Raw genomic sequence first — 26,282 nt, 5'->3', positions numbered from 1 at the left:
GCCCAGGAAGATACAGAGCAAAGACCTCAAGACTGAGCACCGTGCCCATATCAGCAATCTTTAAAATATGCTTCTTTAAGTCACATCATTACCAGGAAGGCTGATGTTCCTGCTAACATCTCTCCATCCAAAATTTTAGGTTTAGCCACCACAAACATCCTAGTCTTTTAATCTTTTCATATATGTGTGTGTGTATATATATATATATATATATATATATACATATACATATGTATATATGTATACATATGTATGTATGTGTATATATATATATATATATATATATATATATATATATATTTGTGTGTATATAAAATTAGATTCCTTAAATGTAAGGGATATAATTATTTGATACTGATCTTCTTGTAACACAAATTGTCAAAATGTAGATTGTTGAAACTTTTATATTTACTGCATGAACTTTTACTGGAATCATGAGTGATGTAAAGTTTTTAGAAGAAGTAGAACATGGCTTAACATGAGGCTTATTGTGCAAGTGCATTTGTCTCAACTTGTTAAACAGATCCATCTACAGATCCAAAGATCTGCCTCCAGGGAATATGGTAAGAGAGCCAGGGATGAAAGGGAGACATCAGTGAGCGAAAGCCATCCCCTGTGGTTAGAGCAGATCTGGGAAAAGCACACCCATCCACTGAGTCAGAGTCAACAGCAAGCATCTTGTTCCCACATGATAATGAGAAACAGAAGGTGAACACATGACAAAGGCTGATGACAGTGTGGGCACACATCCTGACGACAAGAGCAAAATGCATGAGGAAGAAAGGCAACATCATTTAAGATATCACTTCATGGGGAAGACAGGAGTGAGATACACTGAGAGAGAGAAGCTAATTCTGATCCTCAGAGGATCGAGCAGTTTTATATCAGTCATGCTCAAATTCTCATGATTTCTAAAACTCAACCCCAACAGTCTACTCTCTTTTAACATAGTAACCTATTAGCACATTTGACATTTTGTGACATGCTTTAATGATGAATCTCTCCATTCAACAATGTCTTTTCATTTTAAGAAATGACTGAACACAGTAGGGTACCTGGTTACCCAAATCTATTTAATATATGATATGACAGAGACATTTATGCTATGCCGACAACAAGGAATCCACTTTCCAGTAACTATTTTATGATTATACAGTATTCAGGTTTCAAGGACCCTTCATGCCTATTTAACTGCAGTTATGCCTGGGTTTTCCTAGGAAGTATCCTCCACAATCCATCACTGCGATTTAACAGAAATAAAGTCTGATCTCATGGAAGTAAATGCATTTGTCCAGGGACACACATAAAGCATAGCATTTCCCTTATGGTGTGTATTGAAGATGACAGGGTTTTGTTTTACTTCAATGTTTCTTTTGTGCATTCACTAAAACATGTATTTTTCAAGCTGATCTCCCTAAGTGACATGACTGATAATGTAGAGGTTCACAGTTGTGTGGTATATGTTTTCACATAGAGGTCCATGTGGAGGTCAACACTGGCAGTCTTCATCAATGGCTCTCCACTTTATTGTTTTTAGACAAGATCTAACACTGAACCTGAAGTTCAAATTCAGCTAGACTGTCTAGTCAGTAAGACTGGATCCTCTTGTTTCGGTCTTCCCAGAAATGAAGCTATAGGCATTTTACAGGGATGCTGGAGATCCATCTCATTTACTCATGCCTACTCAGCAAGTACATTACTGACTGAGTTATCTCCCCACCCTCACAATGCAGCTTTTATTTAAATCCCTGAACATCTAGAAAGACTGATGGGAAACCCTTCCACAACCCAGATACCGAACAAGATGAACAATATATAAAATCGCAGCTATATGTTGCAAATAATCTATCAGCTTATTAACTGTGTCAGTTTGGGCATGGTATTAAATATTAACCCCCTTTGACTCACTCATAAGTCATAGTAACACTTAAAAGTTAGTTAAGTAAGCTAAGTAAGATCTCTATCTACTCCAATCTCTAAGAGCAGAAATTAGCAATAAAGGCAAAGAGTTTTTAATTAAAAAGTGATCCTAACTGAGACTCAGCTCTGACTGAATTTTTAGCACGATGCTCTGTTTCTTCCGAGGCTTCCAGGAAATGTAATTTTCAGAGAAAACTTTAGTTTCAGATTCATGAGAATCATTGAAACTAAACTGTCCAACAGCAGCTGTCAGGTTGTCAAAGAGTTTGAGTCTGAGTCTGCTGTGTTTAGAAAAACCAAAAATCAAAATCAACAAACAAACACAAAAAAACCCAAACCACTCAAATTCTTGTTTAGTCCTTAGCCTAAAACACTCCTGAGGAGGGTACTGTTTCCACTTAATAGAGGCTGGACTATGGATGGCTACCAACTCTCCTTTAAATGTGATGAGCAGATCGCTTCAAAGGGTTCAAGTTCCTGTTCCCTATAGGAAACCAGGAAGCAATGCTCCTAGAAGGGGCAGGGACAGTGATTATGCTGGGCTACATGGTGAGTATTCTTCTTTAGTATAGCCGGCTATCAACAAATATTTGTTAGACCAAAGGCAGATCTTGTTTGAACAGATAAACTCATGGTATGAGTTTTCCATGAAGAGAAAAAAAAATCCCTTAAAAGAAAGTGTATTAAACCAAGTAATAACCCTAACTTCTAAGGCAGCATGTTGAAGTATTATTAGTCCTGACAATTCCATCAAGGTTGAGCACATAAGGTAAAGGAATCATCTATTAAAATAAATTCTAAGCTGAAGGTAAAGACACAGCATGAGAAAGTTAGATAAAGCCATGCCATGCTGGCCTGAGGTAATGTGGGCTGGAGTATGGGCTGCCCATAGGCAGGACAGATGATCCAAACAGATGACCCAAGGTTCGGAGAGTGGGTATTAATAGAAATTACCATAAGCTGTCTACAGTTTACTCATTCACTTGCAAGAATGATATGCTGTCATCTAACACATACATTTTCAAACTCACAATATTTTCTTTTGAGACAGTATCTTGCAAGTAGCCCAGGCTGGCCTTGAAGTGACATTCTTCCAGCCTTAGCTTCCTGAGTACTTGGGATACAGGGATACTACTGTCCCTGACTCCCATTTACAACACAGCCAGATGTTTCAACAATCAAATAGAACTCAATACATTAGAGTCACAAGAGAATTTGAACAACTAATAACTTTTATTATAATGCTATTTCTCTCCAGATACATTATTTATTTTGTGATTTTAGAAATTTTCAATATTTACTTTATTACTTCATAGCCCTTACTTTGAATCATTTTTACATGAGTAAAATTAAAATTTAAGATTTAACTAATATCATTAACTTTAGTTATTCCAATTAATAAAGTCATGATTGAATGACTTATATGTTTTATCTGTTTTGTTTTGTTATTGTTTACAGCCATAAAATATATAGCCTTAACATTTATGCCACAAATAGGAGTTCTCTTTGAATTACAATAAAATTTAAATCTAACAAAAATTAATCTATAATCAATAGTTTTGAAACTCACTGAAAACCACATACTTGATAATCCAAAGCCAATCTTCCATAAAAGGACTTTGTATCAGAGAAGGAATGAGGCCTACTTTTATTTATTTATTTGTTTACTTATTGCATGCCTGTTAGGAGGTATGTGTCGGCACTGCAGATGTATGCAGAAGTATGAGGTATTCAACCTCACATATAAAAGTGGAACGACAACTTGTAGGAGCTGGCTATCTCTTTTCATCCTGTGTTTCAGGTTGTAAGGCTTCCTGGCCAACACTGAGATGTCAATGTCAATGTCCTGAAAGGACATCTCCCCAGCCTGATGGAGCCCTTTTCACACAAAGTTAATGCATTGTTGGGCAATCAGCTGGGGGGAAGTGAGATACACCTGACCCATGGCTTGTCAAACCATGAGTCTTTTTGTATGGGAAGGTCACATATTGCCCATAAAGTAGTAGAGAACATCTTTTCTAGGACGAAGATACTGGAAACAAGATAACGCTAGGAAAGTTCTAGGTCTATGAATTCTACTTCATAAATTTACTAGAATTTTACTGTACCATTTATCAAAAAGTAACACATCTTTTGAAAGACAGACTCTAAACAATTTGTACAATGCAAATATTTTTTGACTCTGTTCCTGGTAGGTTTTGATTCTTTGTATGCTGTCTTATTTGGAGGACTGTGTTTCATAATATTAAGTAAACTTTGCTTTGGGGACTGAGAGATAAGAGCAGAAATCTATTCTGTGAGGGATATTTTAAACTAAATAATTCAATTTTAAAGTGTTAGCAAAACTCTCCTCACTCAAAAAATATACATTGTGATCCTCCTCCAAATCCTGTCTTCCTCAAAATGAAGGTCGCTTGGGTTTTGGTAGAACTGCAAATACTGCAAAAAGTCTTTCATGCTACTAATTCTTGCTACAAACATGTAGTAAAGTCATAAATTGGTTCCAAAGTATATATCCAAGGGCCCCTTGTCTCTGTGTTGTTGTGATATGCTTGTGACAACAAAGCTAAGAACTCTTGCTGAGATGTCAAGCAAAGGAAAACCATACTGATATTCCACAGACAGACACAATTATCTTTATTTCATTCAACCCCATTTTTGCATTAGCAACAATAGGAATAAAGCATGTGAGTAGAAGTAGTTATGATTTTACCATCTATCAAGGATTAAAATGAATAAAGGGCCTATTTTGTGAAATGTATGTTTTCATTTTGGAACCTGGTTTTATACCTGTTTCTTAAGACAGAAGCTTGTAAAATTACTGTAAGTGACACACAGTGTTTCTGAATATTCTATTTTCTGGGAAAGACTTTACTGACATAATTGAAGAACTTTGACCCTGCATTAAGTACATAAATTTGCATTCATTTTCCACTTACATGAAGTAAAATATAGCTTCTTGTAGAGGCAAGGAATGCATTCATAGTTGTGTGGTTGCTAAGATAACAGATGGCAAAATATATGCTGTAAAAGTGTTGGACAATCTAGTAACTCATGCAATCTTTGTATCCTACACAGCTGTGAGGCATCCCAGAAACAAAGACAGATCTGGGCACCTAGATGAATACATTTGAAATCAACATGTTTCAGTCACTCTAAGATATGAATTGTGTCCACCTTAGGCTAAATGCTGTGAGCTTGGAAGGGAGAGTATTACGACTGAGATGTTTACTGCAGAGGGAATTGTGACTACAACAGTATTCAGAGTCCTTTACCTTGGAGACCAATGCTAACGAATTGAAGAACCACTGATTCAGATGTACAAGTCTTCTAGATGCTGGAGTCTAACCATTTGCTCCTCTCTTACATCCACACTGTTTCATTACTCACTCTGGGTGCCAAGAGAAACATAGCAACACCAGGCTCCTAAGGGCTCGTGTTATTCAGATGGCAATATATAACTCTGTCTTATTCTACAATACCCAGTGAGGTTTTGGAGAGCATACGGCATAATGTTCAGTCTCTTTGGTACTGCCAATGACAATCAGGGCCAGAGGAGAGTTTATTCATTAAGTAGATGTAAGAGTCTGGGGAGACCCAATCTCAGGGAACAGGAAAAGAAGACTGCATGTCAGGAGCAATTTGAGATCATCTATTTTGAGCTTGTACAATTTTTCATTTTGAACAATTTGATAGAAATTCACTAATCTTTTTTCCTATCTTCAAGAAAACACAGCAGTATTTTTTATGACAAGATCTAGTGTTTTCAATGGGCCAGATATTCTCAAACAATATAAGTGAGAAATGTCAGTTTGTTGCATAGGATTTATTAATATGTAATATACTATTTAAAATAGCAATTCCTATTAGAGAAATATTGCCTACTTACCTTAGATGTATAAAATTGGAAGATAAATTAAATACTATTAAGCTTTCAGTCTCTAAAGACTGTAGACTGTATGAATGAGATAAAACAGTTTCTTCTCTCTCAAATACTTAGAAATCATTTCTGTATATTTCCTATTTTCATTTTCTAAACTTTTTTTGCCATTTATGTAAATGAAGCTTGATCCACGTAAGACTCACATACCTTTATCACATGATGCTTCTCTTGGAATATAGGGATCTTAAACATTTGGCACCAGTATGTTGTGCCTTTGTTTGGAATGGGGACCTGTATTAAGAAAAAGGGGAACAAAATGAAAAGTCACATTTAATGTGTGACATGACAATAAATTCAATAACATAAGCAAGCAGTCTCATACACTTTTGGTTAGCTCATCTTTTTGTGTAAAAACATAAAAGAGAGAGAGAGGGGGGTGTGGGGGGAACTTACGTTTTGATTTACCAGATCAAAGTACGGTAAGACTGTAGACAATACGTTGGCTTTCTCAGGATTCAGTAACCGTAGACTCTTTGTGCCCCTATTTGAGTCGTGGTACTTGGGACCAGATTCTCCAGGATCTTCACGATGATAGGCCCAGATAACTCTCACTGTGCTATCCTGGTAATCAGACATAAGTATGTTATGTCTCATAACAGCATTTTGCTTATCTCTAACTTATATTTAAAGAACTCTCACTTAAGCAGCACATAAGAATGAAGAAATGAGAATAAAGATATTTAGAGTATCCAGGGAGTTGATTCTTTCCCACACCACACCCCTAAAAAACAAAACCAAAATTGACAAAGTACTAGTGAAACTAACCAAAATAAAGAAAAAGAATACTGGAATTAACAAAATTGGAGATTGCCAGGCAGTGGTGGCGCACGCCTTTAATCCCAGCATTTGGGAGGCAGAGGCAGGCAGATTTCTGAGTTTGAGGCCAGCCTGGTCTACAGAGTAAGTTCCAGGGCAGCCAGGGCTACACAGAGAAACCCTGTCTTGAAAAATCCAAAAAATATAAAACTAAGAATAATAATTTAAAAAAATAAAATCAGAGATTAAAAGAGAGAATGTTATCAAAATACAATCCAGAAACTCATTAAAGAATCCCTTGAACACTGATATTTAAAAAATGGAACACTTAGAAGAAATGATAAATTTCTAGAAATACATGTGCTGTGTAGCAATTTCCTCTAGAATAAAACCTTCCATCTTTGAGGGATGTTATGTAAAGTACAGGGTCTTCTAAGTGTGGTGAAACAGTCTATCCTAGAAGTAGTTTCATTAAACTCCGGAGGTAAAAAAACTGAACAACCTCAGGAAGTTCCTGAAACTGACCAGATGCTCTAGACTCCTCATTCCCAAATGAATGTAAGCTCAAAGAACTTCTCAGAGGCACACTCAGACAAGAGGAGCCTCAGAATACTTTCTAATAAGCTGAGTCACTTCAAAGATAGACAAGCTGGGCTGCCTAGAAAAGGCTCAGATCCCATCTGCCCGTATATCTGAAAGAAACAGAGACCAGCTGAACTGATTAAAAGAAAGCGTACAGCCTGTTGAACTGCCTGCAAGTTGTCCAGTGTACTCCAAGTAAGCTGTGACATATGCTGAGTTGAGCTTTTACTAATGAAGCTGCCTGAATAATTCAGTTCCTCTGTGTATCCTCTGATCCATATTCCTGTTGCTATTCCCAATAAAATGCATTGGTTCACCAACTTTGACTTTGGTACTATCTTTAGTCCATTGTTAGTTCCTTGTCAGGTGAGTAGATGCTTCTTCGTGTCTACCCATGAATGATGTTGCACATGACCAACCTATGTTAAACTAAGAGGATGTAAATGATTTAAACATATGTATAACCACCAACAAGATTTAAATAGTAATATGACAAAGAAAAGCTTGTGACTAGATGGATTCATTGCCAAATTCTACCAAACCATTTTCCATATTGAATATACAGGCAAAAATTCTCCTGAAAGTTCTATCAAACCGAACTCAAAAACACATTACAAAGATCATACTCCATGATTAAGTTTACTCATTCCCAGATTATTATGGCTATTCCTAGTTGTCAACTTCACTGCATCTGGGATGAACTACAATCCAGAAATGGAAGGCACACCTGTGATCCAGATCTTGAGGGTAGAAGACACAGGTTTCTGATCTGGATCTTGAAGCATATTGGCCATGAACAGCTTAGGCCCAGGCAAGGTAGTACTTATCTCATTCTCTTGGTAATTCCAAGGGACTGAGGCAAGCAGATCTCTGAGTTTAAGGTTAGCCTGGGACAAAGCAAGTTCCAGATCCCAAGTGTGGTCTTTAATTTGGGCCACTTTTAATCTGGGTCATACATTTTTCTGGAGGCCTACTGTAAGGACATTGAAAGAAGGAAGTTACACTCTTCTTTGTCTGCCTGCACTTGCTTGCCAGTACATCTGTTGGAATCTACTTCTTCAGAATTCCAGCTTATACAGAAGATCAACTGAAATAACTAGCCTTGTGGGACTGAAAAACTACTAGATTCTTGGACTTCCCATTCACAGCTGCCCATTGTTGGGTTAGTTGGACTGAAGACTGTAAGTCATTACAATATTCCATAACTTTTGTGACTCTAGAGAACCCTGATTAATACACAGGTTGTAAGGTTTGTGCAATACACACGAGCCAGTAAGCATCATACAGCCCATAGACAAAAATCATCTATTCATACCAACCAGTTCAGAATAGGCCTTCCATAAAGTTTAGTATCACTCCATGACAGATGCCCTGAAGATACCAGGAATATAAGGAAGTATCTCAACCAAAAAAGGCTGTATATGACAAAACTGTACCAACACAAAACATAAAGGAAAGCTGATAACATTCTCTGAAGTCTAGAATAAGAGAAGTGCCTACTTGACCTTTAATCACTGTAGGATTAAAGCCTTAGAGCACTGAGAAGGAAATAACATTATATAAGTAAGAGATAAATAAGCAAAATTATTGGTATTTGCTGATCACATGATCCTATATTTTAAAGACACTAAAGATTCCAACAGGAAATTCTAATACCTGATAAACACAAGGGGCCAAGTAGCAGAACACAAAATCCATACACAATTATCACTGGCTTTTCTATACGTCAAGAATAAATTTATTAAGTTTGAAATTAGGGAAAAACACCATTTGCAATTGCTTCAAGCATGAAAAAATACCTAGGGAAAAAGTTAAAAGAAAAAAATTAATAGTTCATCCTGAACAGAAAATTGATCCAGAATGGATCAAATATTGGCCTGATATAAGACTGGAAACTTTGAAGCTGATACAGGGAAACACAAGTAAAGAATTTCACAATCTAGGCTTAGACAAGGACTGTCTTTAAACAGAACTGGAAATAATTCCAAAAATTGAAAAATGGGATGACAGGAAATCAGACAATACCTGCACATTGAGAGAAGCAATTGTCAGGGGAAAGAGGCTGCCAGACTATGGAATGGAAAGTCTTACCCGGTGATTCATCAGAAAGGGGAAGAGTGTCTTAAGTACATAAAGAACTATGAAAATTAATTACCAAACCTTCAAATCAGCCAAATATCAAATCAGCTATTAGGCAGAATAGCCTATTCTCAGAATAAATACAAATGACCGACAAATACTTGAAACAGGAGTTTCAAATTCTTTGCCATTAGAGAATTTCAAATTAAACTTTGAGATCTTTGGGGGTGTCCTTGCTGCCACTTTGATTACAGAATCAACTACATGTGATCCAGTCCTGACAATGGAGGTTTTACTTAGTGGCATAAGATGTCTATAGTAATAGGTTTCCACATGGCCCCCAATGGCTCTTAACGCTAATTGTCCCTCCCCATATTCCTTCCCCTACTCCTCTCTTCTTTCCCTTCTAGTCTTGAGATTCCATTTCTCAGTCAGAACAGTCATCACTAAGTAAACCAATGACAACAAATACTGGAGAGGGTGTGTGAAAATCCAGCCCTTAATTCACTGCTGACCTAGTCTTGAGATTCCATTTCTCAGTCAGAACAGTCATCACTAAGTAAACCAATGACAACAAATACTGGAGAGGGTGTGTGAAAATCCAGCCCTTAATTCACTGCTGACGGTAGTGCAAACATGTGCAGCCATCTTGAAAGTCTGCGTGAAGTTTGCTCAAAAAGTGGAAAAATGGAACCATATAACCCAGCTAATCCACTCCTGGGCATCCCCCAGGGACTCTATTTCCTGTTACAGAGACACTTGCCTATAGATGCTCATTTCTTGTCTACTCAAAATAGCTAGGAGATGAGATCAGCTTAGATGCCCATCAACTGGTCAGTGGATACCAAAAATGTTGTACATACATAGCTGTTCCTAAAAGGAAAGTGTGGTATTATTAGGAAAGCTGATGCAACTGAAAATCCCCATGTTAAATGAAAGGAGCCAGACTCAGAAACCATTTCTATGTTCTCTGTAGTCAGTAGAACTAGAGTTTAAATTATATGTATGTGTGTCTTTGCAGACTTGAAACTAGACTGGATATCATGAGAGAGCTGGACAGACGAGATCTTCAAGACAAGGGAAAGACAGATAACAAAGCAGAAAAAACTATCAAGAGAAAGAAAGGAATGAGCCAGAAAGAGCTGGAGGCAGAGAGGAGGGCAGTGTGGGAGGGCAGTGTGGGAAGGCAATCGGGGAGAGCAGTGGGGGAGGGCAGTGAGGGAGAGCAGTGGAGGGAGGGCAGTGGGAGAGGACAGTGGGGGAGGGCTGTGGGGGAGAGCAGTGGGGGAGGGCAGTGAGAGAGAGCAGTGGGGGGAAGGCAGTGAGGGAGAGCAGTGTGGGAGGGCAATGTGGGAGGGCAGTGTGGGAAGGCAATGGGGCAGAGCAGTGGGGGAGGGCAGTGAGAGAGAGCAGTGGAGGGAGGGCAGTGAGGGAAAGCAGTGGGGGAGGGCAGTGGGAGAGGGCAGTCGGGGAGGGCTGTGGGGGAGAGCAGTGGGGGGAGGGCAGTGGGAGAGGGCAGTCGGGGAGGGCTGTGGGGGGAGAGCAGTGGGGGGAGGGCAGTGGGGAAGGCAGTGGGGAAGGCAGTCAGGGAGGGGAGCAAACAGCAAAGTATAACAACATATCTGTATGAAAATGTTACAACTAAATCTACTACTTTGTATGCTAACTTAAAAATAATTTAACATAAAAGATACTTTCAAAAATTGTTAAATTACCCTAAGACTCTTTTCCACAACAGATTTTCCTATCATGGATTTACAGAAAGTGCAAATACAGAAGGCAGTTCTCTGTCCAGGCTTGTTTACATTACATCTCAAATCTGTACTCAGTATATGAATTCCAGGAATTTACAAGGGGAAGCAAGAGAAACTGGCTTTGACTGAACCAAGGAGAGAAATGGCTGGAAGGGTTGTGGGATGGGAAGGGAAGAGTTTGCAGGAGAGGGGAAAATGACCGAGTCCCTCTTCCGGAGATAAGGGTGTTTGCCAGCTCCTTAAAATGAAAAGTCTGAGAATAAATAATAAAGAGAAAGTTTTAAGAGTTCTCTTTGCTCTACTGTATGATGACTATAAGTTTTCCAACAGAATTATAATTATGCTGTGTGATATAAGAAAAGAGATGCCAGCCTGTCCACGTGTGTTCTTTTGGCTCCTTAGGCTGAAAGGAAATCAGAACTACTTCAGATTGTTTAATATTATCTTTTTTGAAGCTTTAGTGAATTAAATAAAAAATGTTATTGTTCTATCAAAATGAAATGGCACAAGCAACCAGTGGAAAGTGTCACAGGAGTGTGTCTCCTCTAGATATTTAATTTGCATATTCATGAAGATAATTTTATATCTGAAAATAAGAAACCTCATATAGCACACCAATAGGTGATTATAATCAACTGACTATTCATCTGGATTTTAGAAATTGACAAAGCCAAGTCAGTTACAGATCGGATGAATTGCTTCTTCCCACCCAGCGTCATAATTATCTTTTGTATAATACTGTTCTTCAACCTTTATTATCTATTTTCAAATTTTATAGGAAAAAAAGCTAAGGCATACTTTTATTTCTTTTAAATAAACAGCCTTAAAAGAGATTTTCAAAATGTTAAATTTGCATATAAATTTGCTGAATGAATTTACGATTTTAAAATTGTGGGTGTTTGTTAAGTTTGTAGAGAGTTCAAGAAATTGCTGAGGATTATGTGACTTTGATGCTACTGTTTTTCCACAGCTCCTCCTCGAATTGCATCAAACACTTCTTATATGCAAACACACACTGCCTGTGCGAGTTGTCACTCTCACGTGACTTACCGTGAGACTCTTGTCATTGGCATCACATGTGTGCAGATCTCTGCTAAACTCAAGCACCGTGTGTGTGCTATTCTCCATGGCATAATCTAAGCGGTAATCTTGCTGGGCGTCTTTTTCCAGTTCTTTGTCTGCATTTGTGAAATAGTCCTGTGGAAAACAGGAAAAAAAAAACAAAGATCAGGATATTTAAAATACATATTCTTAAATAAGAAAATAGTTTAAGACAGTTTAAAGGATCTTTCAAAGTCCATTCCTGGTTTGTTTACGATAATACCTTTTATGTAATCCCGCTTTACGAATCCTGGGACTTCCTAATGGGCTGGATTATTACATATTGAGAGTTGATTATCTAGGAAACAAGTCTACGTTTAAACAACTGGCCTTCTGTGAACAGCAATATAGATCCATGTTACCCACAAAGCATCAGAAATGAACTCCTCTCTGAGGTCACTGTGTGGGTTTCTTCTGGTGTGCAAATGAAAAGGGGAGACAGGCACTATGTAATGGCTTATCCCCACAAGAGAGAGTCAGCAGCAAAACCAGAGCCAACCCCAGGGTGAGCCCTCTCTGCTCTTAGGCCTCCTATAGCATCCCATCATCCATAACTGAGGGGAGTCACTGGTAATTTCAAAACAAACTTTAAGGGCACATGCTCATTACAATGAAATGCAAAACATACAAAGAAAAGAAATTACTAAATTATGAGGTATTGACAACTGAAAACAATCTAGTTTTGTGGATCATTTCTGGGATGCAGACAGGAACAGTGAAGGGAGGAACGAGGGCTTGAAGCCAAATGACCCAAATTTGACCCCCAGCTGTCCTGGTGAATGGCTTTGGAGGATATTAGAAGTCAAAATTCTAAGATCTTTGGAGGATAGCAAAGTGGGGTAGCATGTATTTCTGTTGTAGATTTTGAAATAGTATATAGCTTACCATACTAAAAAGGATCAAAATAAAGGTGTTCATTTTTATTGCTTAGCAAAAATACAGTTTTCTGTATAGTTTAATTATGTGTTTCAAATTCTAATGTATTTTATTTTTGAAAAAGATCATGTTGTGTTAGAATATACACAGCATAACATAACTTTGATGACTATAACTGACACTAAATTACATCTGAAGAATTGATTGGGCTAGACTCAGAAAACACAACACAAGAAAAGCTACATCTGAGAGAAGTACTTGAGTGACATTTGGTGAGTTTTACCAAATGTGTAGAAGTGGACAACCAAGGTCTAGATATGCAGGGTCTTTTAATGCAAGAATGCCTCAGATAACTGGCAACAGAGTCTAACCAGCTTTTATTTATGTCACACTCCAGCAGTGGGTAACAACTGCAACCTGTATGCACACTATACTCCAGGGTCTGCTGCAGCGTGAGAGATGTACAACAGATCAATGAGATGGAACCATTTTCCCATCTGCAAACAACACTGAAGCAAGGTGCGCAGGATCATCCAACTGGAAATGTTAACAGCAACATTCAGATGCTGTCAGCCACTGTTAAAGGCCTAGTCTATTCCCCATTGATCTCTGGCCCTATTGAGCCCTCCCACTCCCTAAGGAATGGCTTCAGAATTGCCAGCTTTTAATCAATATCACCAAAGCCCATTTGACTGTTTCAAGTGCAATGAATCTAACTTGAACCTTGTATTTCCACCCCCAGTATGTGCAGGTTTTCCAGATTGTCTTTAACAATTCTGACACTCTTCCAGATACCCAGATTCAAAGCTCTCATCTTTTTTAACTTTTCCCCATGACTCCTCTCTGTACAGACAGCTTCCACTCCTATCAAGTCAGACTTTGAAAAACTTAATCCACCTTGGTCTATTTCATTTTAATAACTCATTTCCAACCCTATCAATTAAACAAGTCTGCCAAGGTTTGCTTGGAGATGTCACTGCATTTCTCTCAGTATGCCATTGTATTTTATTCAATGGCATGCACTACAACATACTAAAATCTAGAGTCCAGGTTCCTTGTTTCCCTCAAACTTAGGCTAACCTAGTGTTTTACAGTTGTTATGATTAATAATAATATATGCTCACTGTACATCATTTCCTTCAAATATTTACATATCAGCTTTTTGCCTTGTTCACATTCTTCCTTTCTATCTCTCTAGTCTCTGACTGTAACTGAGATCCTCTCTCTCCACTAACATCACCCACAGAAGGTATTTCTTTACTTCAAAACTCATCGTTCTATTTCTCTATACAGTTTACAGCGATCATCCCAACAGGAAAAGTTTGCTGCCTATCCAAATCTCTATTCTTCTCCTTGTATCCTAGGTAACAAGTAATACTTTCTAGAAACTGGAAAACCATCTCAAGCCAGAGGTAGTTAACTGCCAAGAGATGGACAACTAATCCTCTTAATCTAAATATATATTTCTACATTTAAAATGGTCAATCATATTTTAAATGGAACCACCAAAGGTGATCTAATATATTATGTTGATACATCCTGTCATTAAGCACATCTCTAAAACCCAGTGTAGACGATGCTGGAATAGATTAGCTTCTGGGGAGCTCAGCTTTCTGTGACACTCTGAAATGCTGTCACGACCTTTCATCCCTTGTATGAAAAGTATCTTGGGAGACTGAACTCCCAATCTAGCAGGGGGAGTCTACGAGGTGACTACTTTACACAGTGAGGACATTTTAAAGAAGAAAGAAAAAAAAAGACGCATCTGGTATGTGTGTCTTTGTAGCAGAAGAAACAAACTTACAGGCACACAAGGAAGTGTGTGGACAAGAGCCAAGCCCAGCCGTCACAGGGTTGTGCTGCACAACGTAAATGGCACATTGGAAAAATCTTCTTCAGGTGCAATTAAGGGAGGAAAAGGGGGAAAAGATGACAAAAAAGATCTCAAACTTTACACCTTTCAGAATTCTTACTAGGAAAAACAAAGGAAAAAAAAGAAAGAAAGCAAACACAGTGTTGAGAGTTAGATTGGTTAAACTTTAAAAAAAAAAAAGGTAGATTTGAAGAGTTTGTTTACTGACAGCTTAAGACCAGGGCAAAGTGCCATTTAAGGGTGGGGATTGGTAATCAAAGGAGCATTATTATCTTCTAGAGAGAAGAAAATGACACTGGAATACTAAAACATTAACCACTTGAGAATTCAAATATGGATAAAATGACCTACAGGTAGATATTGATAAAATGATACTGTATAATTCTTGTGACATTGAAGTTCCCAGCTTGTTTTCACTGTATCTTATTTCTTCCTTGATACTTAAACCAAACGATGCCCTGACTACCCCATGATCTACACAGCGCATGGAACCACACACACATCTGCACTGCACATGCAAGAGGAGTCTTTAGTCAGCCATCTGCCTGCAGTACTTGATGGTCTGAGACTTCAAATAAGCACAGGCATGTGACTCACAGTGCCCAGGCATTGTCATGGTAGAACGCTGAAGCCCTTATAACATTTTAACTGTACCATCTATGCCTTAAGTGCATCTATCATAAATATCACATAGATAGTGACAGATAAAAGTTCCAATTAAGATGAATTAAAAGTGAGTGGCTGGAGAGATGATCAATCAGTAAGTATTTGATGCACAAGCCCGAAGACCCTGTTTGGATCCCTGACACCTGTGAAAAAAGCCAGGTGTGGTGATGTGTAAGTGTAACTCCAACACCTTGAGGGGTGAGGGGCACAGATAAGCAGATCCCTCATGTTCATTGGCTGGTCAGCCTAGCAGAATGAGTGAGCATTAGAGTTAGATTCAGTGAGAGACTCTGAATAACAGTTTAAAAAAGTAGAGAGGACTCAAGACACCTGATGTCCACTTCTGGCCTCTACACAAACACCACCACAACCACACACACAACACAACACACTCACACATGTACATACACAAAGACATATACACACAAAGACACATATACTTTTTATTAATTCATTAAAATGGGATCTTGCAACGCAAGGAAGCTAGTGAGGATAGAGAGAAGCATAATGTCATAGAAGCTGGAAGAGTTTACGAATGAGATCATGCAGACGTTACTAACAGTGCAAGCAGAAGCGCTGACATACAAAAGCCAGGCTTGGCTGGGCTCAGTGAGCTCGAGTGCTCTGCAGAACAGATATGAAGCATGGCTAACCTGCCTTTTCCATGTTTGTGTGGTCTCCATTGATTCTGCCGCAGACACTCAGCCCAACTTCCTTATAAACTTACATTGTTTTGATTGCGGTCTATTTTACTGATCATACAGTGAGTGACCTTGCTCATACTTTACTAATAAAATACAACCCAAAAATGAGTTAATTAAACCCAACAATGAAGGTCTTCCCTAGCTGTGTTCCAGAACATATACCTCCCGACCCGTGTTCTCACACGATATTCCCTCCTGAGACACTTTATACTTTGAAAAAAATAACATGAAGTGTAGAATTGAGGCTTTAAAATGCTGTGCAACAACAATAAAGCAAGCTGCCCCTATCCGCATTTGGCAGGGAGTTGACAGTAATTATTTCATAGGGTACCACGAACACTGGCTGCCATTTCCAAAGTGATAAAATGTACCCAAAAGCTAGCTTTGCTGACAGGATCGCTAAGGTCTCTTGTTCAGAAACATGATCCCACAGATGTTCAGTTGCTTCTCGCTCGTTGTCAGTCTTTTTCCTCCTCTCGGAAATGAAATCTCTTCCATAGAATAGCGCTTTGACGGATGCTGCATTAAACAGGATGAAGCAGCAACTCTGGTGGGTATAATAAAAGATATGAATAGACTGTTTCAGCTGGGAAAGCTGGGTGTAAGCACAGCTGCAGGAGGTCTTGAGAAAAGCGTGTCTGTCTGTCAACATCTCCTCCAACAGGTGCCTGCAGTTCCTCTTCTGCTCCTAATACCCAAAGCCTATCGCATCACACATTTCTGTTTATGATACCAACTTCTGTGATGTTAGAGCCGTGTTGTGATATCGACAGTATAATAGATACTGTTGAGTTAAAGAAGCATTTGTGATCATACATGATCTGGAGGCTGTGCAAGGCTGTACTGGCCGGCTGCATAAACAAAGTCTTCACATTTCAGGAACTTTCAAAAGGAATTTCTGCACTAAGAAATCAAAATAAAATCTCAAAATAGAACTTGACTGTGCTTAGGAAACAATATCAAGCAAACTTCTCTCTTAGTCTCGTGATAGTCGTTAAATATCTATTAAGACTGCAAAATATGAACCTGGGCTTCTTTAAGGTGCCTCTCAAGGAACGTGATTTTCTGACAGTGTTGGGCTCTGTCACACATGAGGTCAGGAGCACCTGTTCATTTCATTTTTCATGTAAAGTCATCTATAGAATTACGAGACATATACGATAAAGTTAATTGTTAGGCTCTTCAATCCTAACCATATGCTTTGGTGGAAAAAAAAATCTCAGTTTCAATCATTAAAGTAACATTATTTCCCTTCCTTCCTAACCCATCTTCTAATTAAAAAAAAATTTAGAAGACTTCACTTAAGAGTCTAGGTTTATTTTACTCAAGCAGTAATAAAAATCTTTAGAACAGCAGGTAATTTCTTTGTTTCTAGGTTCCTCCCCTCATCTTTTCCTCTCTCCTCCCTTTCTTTTTCTCCTGCCTTTTCCCTCCTTGCTTCCTCTCATACAAGGGTGTGTACATGTGTGTGCATACATGTGTGTGTGTATCTGTGTGTGCGTGTGTGCATGTGTGTGTGTGCATGTGCCTGAGTGTGTGTGTGTGTGTGTGTGCTTATGATAAAAGTATTCACAGACTGTGGCTACTATGTGGAGAAGGAAGAGGAGGAGAGACACAAATCGTGACCAAGACATACAGAAACCTCTCAGTAATCCCACTGGTTTTAGTTCAGCCAAAGAGAATTGGGCAGATTTTAGATTTTGGCAGGAAAGACATCAGGTTCTGAAGATAGGGTTTTGATTGTGGATAAAGGAAAGGGAAGAAAAAACGGTTGCTCCTACTTTTTAACTGTAGCTAGCAAAAACTGCCACTTACTAAGATAGGGAAAGCTGGCAAGGAGAGTGGTTTGAAATGAATCAGGCTCAGTTTGAGCAGAGTGGGCAGGTCAGGAGGCAGGAAGTATTTCAAAAAAGGTGAAAGCAACAAGCCAATTGGAGACAGGCTTCAGAAACTCAACAACTGTGCTCTTGAGGCCCTCCAAATACTGCTTTTGAGAGACAAATATTTTATTTTTATGTTTTTCAGATTTAAAGATGAACATATCCACTATATATATAGCTAAAGATACTGAAGTTTATTAAAGATGAGATACTTTCAGGACACTATAACAGCTCCATACATAACTATCATACACACATTAAAAACCAGGAAAAACTGTCGTTTTAAAAGCGTCATGGAGTTTTTTAATAGTTTAATCTTCCACTGCTCATTTCTTGGATTATCTGAGAGAATATGTGTGGAGTGGAGGTCTCTTCAGCATTGGGTTATTGCTGGAAACTAATTCTGAGGTAAACCTAGTCTTGGCTGGCACCAAGCATGCTCTGTCTCAAAAGCTTTCCTAGCACATGTTTGCACATGCATTTATGTCTGGGAGTGGGGTGCGTATGTGCTTCTCTGTCCTTCCTCAGATGCCATCCACCCCTAAAGCTCTCCAGTGTGACTCGACTGGTTTGCTGCAGCACCCCTCCAGCTCCTCAGGTGATTACTTGGTGCTGGAGATCCAAGCGCTAGGCCTCCTGCTTGTGCAGCAAGCACTTCATTGCCTAATCTGTCTTTTGTTCCAGGGCCATGGAGATGTCTCTGAGAGATAAGCACACAGTGCTGAACACTTGAACTATGGAGTTCAGGACCTCACAACTTCACAGGGCCACCCATTCCATGTTAGTGTCTCTGACACAAAGACTGATACTAAGCTATAGTATTCTTCTACCCTTAAGATATGCCAACTGGATCTTTAGTTTTCTGGAGCATTACAAGTGCTGTTTCCTCCATGTTTCTGGAGGAAGCCTGTCCACCACATGACAATGATCGATCATTCTTGCTCGGTGAAAACACTGCCAGCTATTTGTCTGACCTTGGGTATCCAAATTTCCAGAAGTTTCAGTGATCTTCAGAACGTTGTCATTTACCCACTTGTCTTCTGAAAATGCTATTCCTAGAAAAAAGCCTTTTGGTGTAAACCTCCTGAGACATAGTACAGTGCCACTATTGAACCCTTTGATGAGAACAGCTCGGATCACTAGCTAATACGACCTCTGTCTACCAGCCCCATTACAGTGAACTGAAACATACCTACTAAATTAACTAAGCCCTCAGCCACACGAAGCAGATTTAGTACAATTTTACAAGATTGTGCATGTACAGGTAGTTTTATTCAACTAAATTGTTATTTTCATTTATATTTTAAATAGATTTTTAGCCTTTGGTTTTCACGCATTATTTTAGTGCACTGCTGTTTTTAAGCCCTCATCTGTAACCTGAGGTAGCCACATTGATATCATGTTTGGGTATGGATATCAAATATTTATGATTCTAATTCAATATTTTTATTCTATCTTCTAGAGGGATAGAATGAGAAGCCCTGCTAGATGCTTAAATGTCTCATTCAGATGGACCATTTGTTTAAGGCCATATCCTACAAGAGCAACAATTCAAACACAAAGGAACACGCAGTCACATTCTATAAATTATGTTTATGGAAATAAGTTGGTCTCCAGCCGTTAATGGTCAAAACAATCACCACCCAACGGCCTGCACTTTGTCCGCAGACTTCCTCACATTTTAAGCCCCCTATCTGTATACTTACTGGATGCCTTTTCAAAAGCTGGGAAGTTCCCATAATTCACTATGGAATCATTACAATGATAGCTCTCAATTATAAAGTTCTGTGAGTAGCATTCTCTGCTAAGAGCTTTAATGCCTATTTTGTTTAATCCTTGCAAAACCCACGAGCTAAAGAGCATAATCTCCCTTCTGCACAAAAGGAAACTGCCACTTAGGGAGGGTTAAGGGTTTGCCAAGGGCCACACAAGAATTAAGCACAAGCATTGGTGAGGCTCCGCCTAGAAGACTCCTGGTCTGATCCACACCAGTTACCCAGCCATCTTTCTTGAGATTCTGCCAAGCACATAGACTTGTTCTTGCTACCTCAGGGAGGTTTGGCAGCACTGACACAGTCATCAACCTACAATGTTCCATCCATGCCATAATGAGATACTAATTATCTACCACTCCTGTGCCTCTTCTCCGGCTCCTTCTGCAAGGGTAGCCTGAGGGTATTTTTATAGCTTATTAGCAATCTCACAGAATGGGGGAGGGAGGAAAAGGGTGTCTATTTAAGTAATGAAAAACAATGGAGTGTTTTCAAATATATATATAAAAAAAACATTACTCTTAAATCTAATCAAAATTTCTAATCAGAACCCTTCTCTTGGTGGATTATAGACTGGGGATAACCTGAGGCCTGAGGCCTTCAGTTAATAATGAAGTAAATAAGGTAGCCTAGCAACACATAACTGTTACCTTTTACACTGTGTGTGGGTGGATATTACTGCTGCTTAGAAATACAACTAGTACAAGCCAGCTTAAGGTGTGTAGTTACAAAGAGGACTATGGGAAGGAGAGAAAGACCCCTTGCTAAGCATACTTTAAAGCACACTTATACTCAAAGGGTAAAAATGGCTGTTCTTGTTGGGGAAATGCTTAGAACTATATGCAAATTCATTAAATGCATCTCAGAAGCGTTCCCATGCTAAGAACAACCACTGTGTGTTTCTATCTTAAAACATACTGTTGAGCAGCCACACAGATATTACTCCATCAAATGGTCACTGTGAACTGGCTTTCGATGAACTTCTCTCCCTGGAATCTTCCAAGCCACTGCAGGCTAAGATCCGTGATTTCCATCACAGAGCCTGACCACAGAAAATCAGTAACTAGCAGACTTGACTTCATACTAAAATTACCTCAGGAACCTGAACTATGTATCCATATGTGGTCTTCTTCAGTTAGGGGTGGATACTGAGGTATTGGAAACTATGGCAGAAGTACCTTTGCAAGAATGTGCACATGTGTATGGAGGTCAGAGAAAAGTCTCAACTGTCATTCCTCAGGAGTGTCTACATCAGTTGTGAGACAAGCTCTTACACTGGAGGCTAGTGATCACAGGCTAGACTAGGCTGACTGGCCAGCAAACCTCGGGGACTATTCTATTTCCACTTCTCCAGAGCAATGGGTTACAAGTTTGACACCATGCCTGGCTTTTTTCACATGGGTTCAGAGGAACAGACTCAAGTCCTTCTGCTAGCAAAGCAACTACTTTACCAACTGATAATGTCCCCAGTCACTGGGGAACATTTTAAAAGAAGATCAAATCACTTCTTTTTCGAGGTGGAACTAAATGATATCCTCTCTGATTCTCAATTATCTGGCATCTTATCACAGCTCTATAGTCTCCCATGACATGAATCCCTCTGTTATGGGCCATTATGGTGCCCAACACTGAGATGGGGAAAGAGCCCATGTGGTTCAGAAAGTGCTTACAACAAAAGGCAATGCATTATCCTTTCTCAGAGTAAATACTTTCCTACATTCAAGGTCTTCAGAGTCTTTCATTCACACGAAACCCTGTCTTCTTCCTAGTATATGGCGTCTGGCTTGGAAATACTATTGTCAACCACCAAAGACAATCCTCAACACCTAGGGCACTTGTTTTCTGTCAATCAATATTCCCTGAATGGAAGATTGAACATCTCAGCATGTTCTGCCTATAGGTGAGCCCTTCACTGAAGTCACTGTATGGAAACCACATGAGATTTCCATGATGAGTAACCCAGAGCCCAGAGTTTCCACCTGAGATATTGGGCTCAGAAGGGCCATTTGAGAGTTACATGATCAGCACACCTAAAAGACTTATGAACACGGAACGTACATGTCTGTGACATTCATAGTAGAATAAATATAGTAAGAGACATAATTCACAGTGTACACGTACTCTCGTTATTTAGGAAGGACACTAGAATATGTTTTTATGGAGGCTGATCTAGCTGTAAGGCCCCAAAAGCCACTTAACAGTTACCCAAGGCCTACTCCTCACCTACAACACGAGGAGGGCAGGAAAAGATCAGAAGGTTGAAAAGAAGCCATCAGCCTCTGATGGGGTAATCATTAAATACACAAACCACCAACAATTAGCCTGAGAAAGCAATGGAAAGACCTCATAACTTTAGGCTCATCGGTGAACAAACAATACCTTCTTAATAAACCATTTATTTATATAGCAATCAAATGGACGATCCCAGGAGTAAAGTTAATAAAGTTATACTTTTGTTACATTTTTTACTGGGGAAGAGGAGAGGTGTGTGTACACATGACATGTATAGACCAGAGGACAACTTTCCAGAGTTCCTTTCCTCCAAGCAGGTTCCAGACACTAAACTCAGCTCATCAGAAATGGCAGCAAGCAGCATATTGAGCCAGCATCCTACAATTACTTTTCGAACAGCCTTTGCTCATATGCTTGCTGTATGCTGGTCTTCAAACAGATATTTTTACCCTAGAGTTTAGCAAGTTAAAAAAAGATACAAGTTTCAAGCTGAGTGTGGTGGCCCACTCCTTTATAATCCACTTGAAATGCAGAGGCAGGTGGATCTAGGGAGTTCAAAGCCATCCTGATCTATATAGTGAATTGCGTTCAGCCAGGACTACATCAAGAGACCCTGTCTCAAAAAACAAAACGAACAAACAGAAAATTCTGGATGTGAAAGAAGTTACGCTTTATGTGTTACATTTTTAAATCATGATACACATAATCCATTCTGTGACTTATTTCTCTCAGGTTTGGAACAAGATAGTTAAACACACATGCACACACCTGTGTACACATACACACACACACACACACAGAAAGAGACAGAGAGAGACAGAGACAGACAGAGAGAGAGAGACAGACAGAGACAGACTGAGACAGACTGAGAGACAAGCAGAGGCAGACAGAGAACAGAGATAAAGAGAGAGAGAGAAATTTGGAAGAAACTTCCTAAAGGAAATAGTTGTTTGGACTTGAAGATTCTCTCTATTTGAAAGTTCTTTGCTTGTGATTAATATCTATTACAGCAAAGCATTGTGGGGCATCTGTATGCACAGTTATTATTATTATTGTTACTATACATGGATCAAACACTCCCAGAAGCACAATATTGTGTAATGAATTCATCTCTTTTGTGAGTAACTTTAACAGCACCCCTTTACAAACTATGAATCAATCAAGCACCATTCATTTTCTTTGAAGTGGACTCTGGTATCTGTTTCCAAGATTGCCAGAATCTGCCTCTGGTAGCCCAAAGCTGTGGACTCTGTCAATTCAGGTGCGTTGTTTCCTTGGCTTTGAGGTTGGCTTGTCTCTCCAGGCTAATTATGAAACCTCCTCCTCTTGCCAGGAGAGGCACACAGCTTACAGCTGAGCACCATTATCTTGTATTTCAGAAGTGGGACCTGTCTCCTTGTTTAGCAATGCTGAGAGCAAGAAGCTTTGAAAGGTCCCTGCCTCATCTGGCAGTTGGGGGGGGGGCATCATCCCAAGATTTATAAATATCTCTTAACGAAGCTGCAGTTGAGCTGTGTCGGGCTTGCACACTTTCAGTGTGCTTTGCCAATGTTGCTTTGTTGCAGTTGGCTGGGGTGTGCTTTAAAAAGAAGCACATCGTTAACCACAAAGAATGCTCCCTGTTTTTTGTGATTTCAGATCTCTTGCAGGAACTTCCTCAGTGAGGGGCCCGGCAGCAATGACCCAGATGCTCCACGCTGCTCCCCACAGAATAGCTTCAGTTTTTGAATGGGCCAACAAGCAAGGCCACTACAAATGATGACATATGTGTCAGACTCCATTCACTGGTGATGTCTACCCCCATAGGAAGGGAGAATCCATTTTTGTGCAAATCAAGAGCACATCTGACAATGATGCTCTCTTCTCTCGCTCACACAAACTGGGCATTCATACAGGGGATTACTAGCCTGGAATGGGCACTCACAGTTGCTAAATGGTTCCGATGGGGGTGGAGTTGTTGTGTCAAAGGGGCAAAGAACAGGGGAAGGACAGGAATCCATCAGAGGAATGAAAGTTCGGCTGATAGAAGAAGCTAGTTGGAAAGTTCAGAGTGTTTCCCACCCGGCCTATTGTTACCATAGCAAGATGCCTCATGCCCACTTCTGTAGGCTGTGCAAGGTTCATAATACTCTACAAAAACAGCTTTAAAGATTTTTGGTTGCAATAGATATTAAAATAAGGTAGCATCTTCCTCAGATCATGGGAGAGTAAGCTAGTTGGCTAATGAGGCCTGGGATCAAGTCTTCAGCCAACAAATTCCATATCTGAGATGATGCAGCATCAGAAAACTTACATGTAGGAGAAGTCAGCAGAGCGAACCCCCAAAAGCTTTATTCTATCAGAGGTGCTCAGCACTTACGTGGAGAGGAAATGGTAACTTTCTGAAAAGTAAACACACGATAGGGTGGCTAGGAAATTGTCAATTTATTTCTAGCCAAATACTTCAGTGTCAGAACTGAGGCTAAAATATTATAGCACCTCAGTCAGAATGCTGTGAAAATCCATCTTAGAAGACTGGAGAAAGTACTGAACCATACATGTTGAAATTCACAAGGGACATTTTTATGCTGCCCAAGGGGAGACAATCTCAGAAGAAGTTTTCATGAGGCTTCTTAGGAAAGGCCTGCGTTCTTGGACGGAAGTTGGCCCTTAAGTGTGTATATCCACTAGGACCAAGATGTTGTTCAATATCCAGGAAGCTGAGCTACAGAATTCTGGTCGTTTCCCTACACATAAAGATGCCTGTATCAGGTAGCATCCACCAGAACTCTTTCCCCTAGAGCTAATGGGCAATGAGAGAATCAGATGAACTTTGTTGTCTATTAAAGTGGAAAACCCTGAATAGAGGGTTCTGCTTGCTCGGAGACTCTGGGATGTGCTGGGGTCGCTAAACCCAGCTTCCTCGACAGCTGTCAGTAATAAAACTTCCTTAAGCAACTTTTCAGGGCCCTTCATTCAACTTATGCATGGTCTAGTAAATGTTGGCCCTGCTTCTGGGGTGCTGCCAAAACCAACCACTGGAGATTCTCTGCGAATCCCAACCGTAGACAGGCAAGTGTACCCTGCCCTTCCAAGCAGATCTGACCAGTTAGGTCTTCAAAGCTGTGGCCTATTTTTCTTGAAAGGTGGAGGGGAATGTGTGGCCTGTGCGTGAAGGTTTATTAAGAAGAGCACCAGGATGCAAGCTTTCTGAGGAGGGAAACTTCCCCGGGTGAAAACTGCAAATGATGTAGGTAGGTAGGGACCTCAGGGCAGGCTCGAATGACCCTGGGGCAAAGGATGGCAAAAAAAGGTAAGAGGGACTCTGCTGTGCGGACCGGTGTCAGCCTCGCGTTTTTGGGTGGACCCCGCTGCCCATCGCGCTCTTGGGGCGATCCCAACACAGGAATCCCTTCGGAACCCAAGCTTACCTGGAGGTAGGGCCGTCCGTGGGCCACGCCGCCCACAACGATGTCTGCCGCAGCCATGGTCCCAGTGGGCGAGAAGCCGAAGCCCACGTAACCGGTTGTGCGCACCTCCAGGCGGAAGGCCAGTCGCTCGCCCTGCCGGCCCCAGTGCAGCCAGTACTTGCCTTCGGGGTCGAGGACCACGCGGTGCGGGTACGAGCGGTCCGAGCTCCCCGCAGCCGTCGCGGGGAGCAGTGCCCACAGCACTAGCAGGGGCCAGCCGCGCATCCTCCTTTCCCACCGCACCTGGGCTGCAGCCACTGGGGCCGAAGACCCGGGAACCCAATTTGGGACCGCCCCAGGGCTGGCCGCGCCCGCCCGCTGTCCCCGCCCCCGCTGGCACTGGGTCCTACCAGAAGACTCCCGAGCCTCTCTCCAGGCATCCACCTGCAGCCACCGTGCATCCAATTTTGTCCCTGAAGTCTGGGTTAAGAAGGCGGGAAGACGAAGAGCTTCCTGGAAGAAACGGAGAAAAGGAGACCCAGCCGGGTAGAGGGAAAGAAGGGAAAAAGGAGTTGAAGTGCAGACTGCGAGGGATCTAGGGAAAGAATTGGAAAGTAATGGCATAGACGGGCATCCGGCTTTGGACCACGGGAGGGAAGAGACAGCTGGGAGTATCTGAGGTGCCTTGGAGAGAAAGTGAAAGCACCCCCCCCCCCCCCCCACCCCCAGATGGTAAAAGCAGTTTTCATACCTGG

General features: G+C 40.4%; 1 protein-coding gene across 1 annotated transcript in view; it reads right to left on the bottom strand.

Moving 5' to 3' along the window:
* Positions 1-25,812, bottom strand: part of Moxd1 (monooxygenase DBH like 1) — an 82,996-nt gene extending 57,184 nt beyond the window's left edge. Inside the window, exons 1-4 of the mRNA XM_028766493.1 lie at positions 25,549-25,812; positions 12,085-12,231; positions 6,257-6,424; positions 6,011-6,094 (exon numbers count right to left, since the gene is read on the bottom strand). Coding sequence (XP_028622326.1) covers positions 6,011-6,094; positions 6,257-6,424; positions 12,085-12,231; positions 25,549-25,812 — 663 coding nt within the window. The remainder of the gene's footprint in view (positions 1-6,010; positions 6,095-6,256; positions 6,425-12,084; positions 12,232-25,548) is intronic.
* Between the last annotated feature and the right edge of the window lie 470 nt (positions 25,813-26,282).

The sequence above is a fragment of the Grammomys surdaster genome, unplaced genomic scaffold, assembly GCF_004785775.1.
Source record: "Grammomys surdaster isolate TR1022 unplaced genomic scaffold, NIH_TR_1.0 168, whole genome shotgun sequence".
Classification (NCBI taxonomy): domain Eukaryota; kingdom Metazoa; phylum Chordata; class Mammalia; order Rodentia; family Muridae; genus Grammomys; species Grammomys surdaster.
This window is presented reverse-complemented; position numbering and strand designations above follow the sequence as displayed.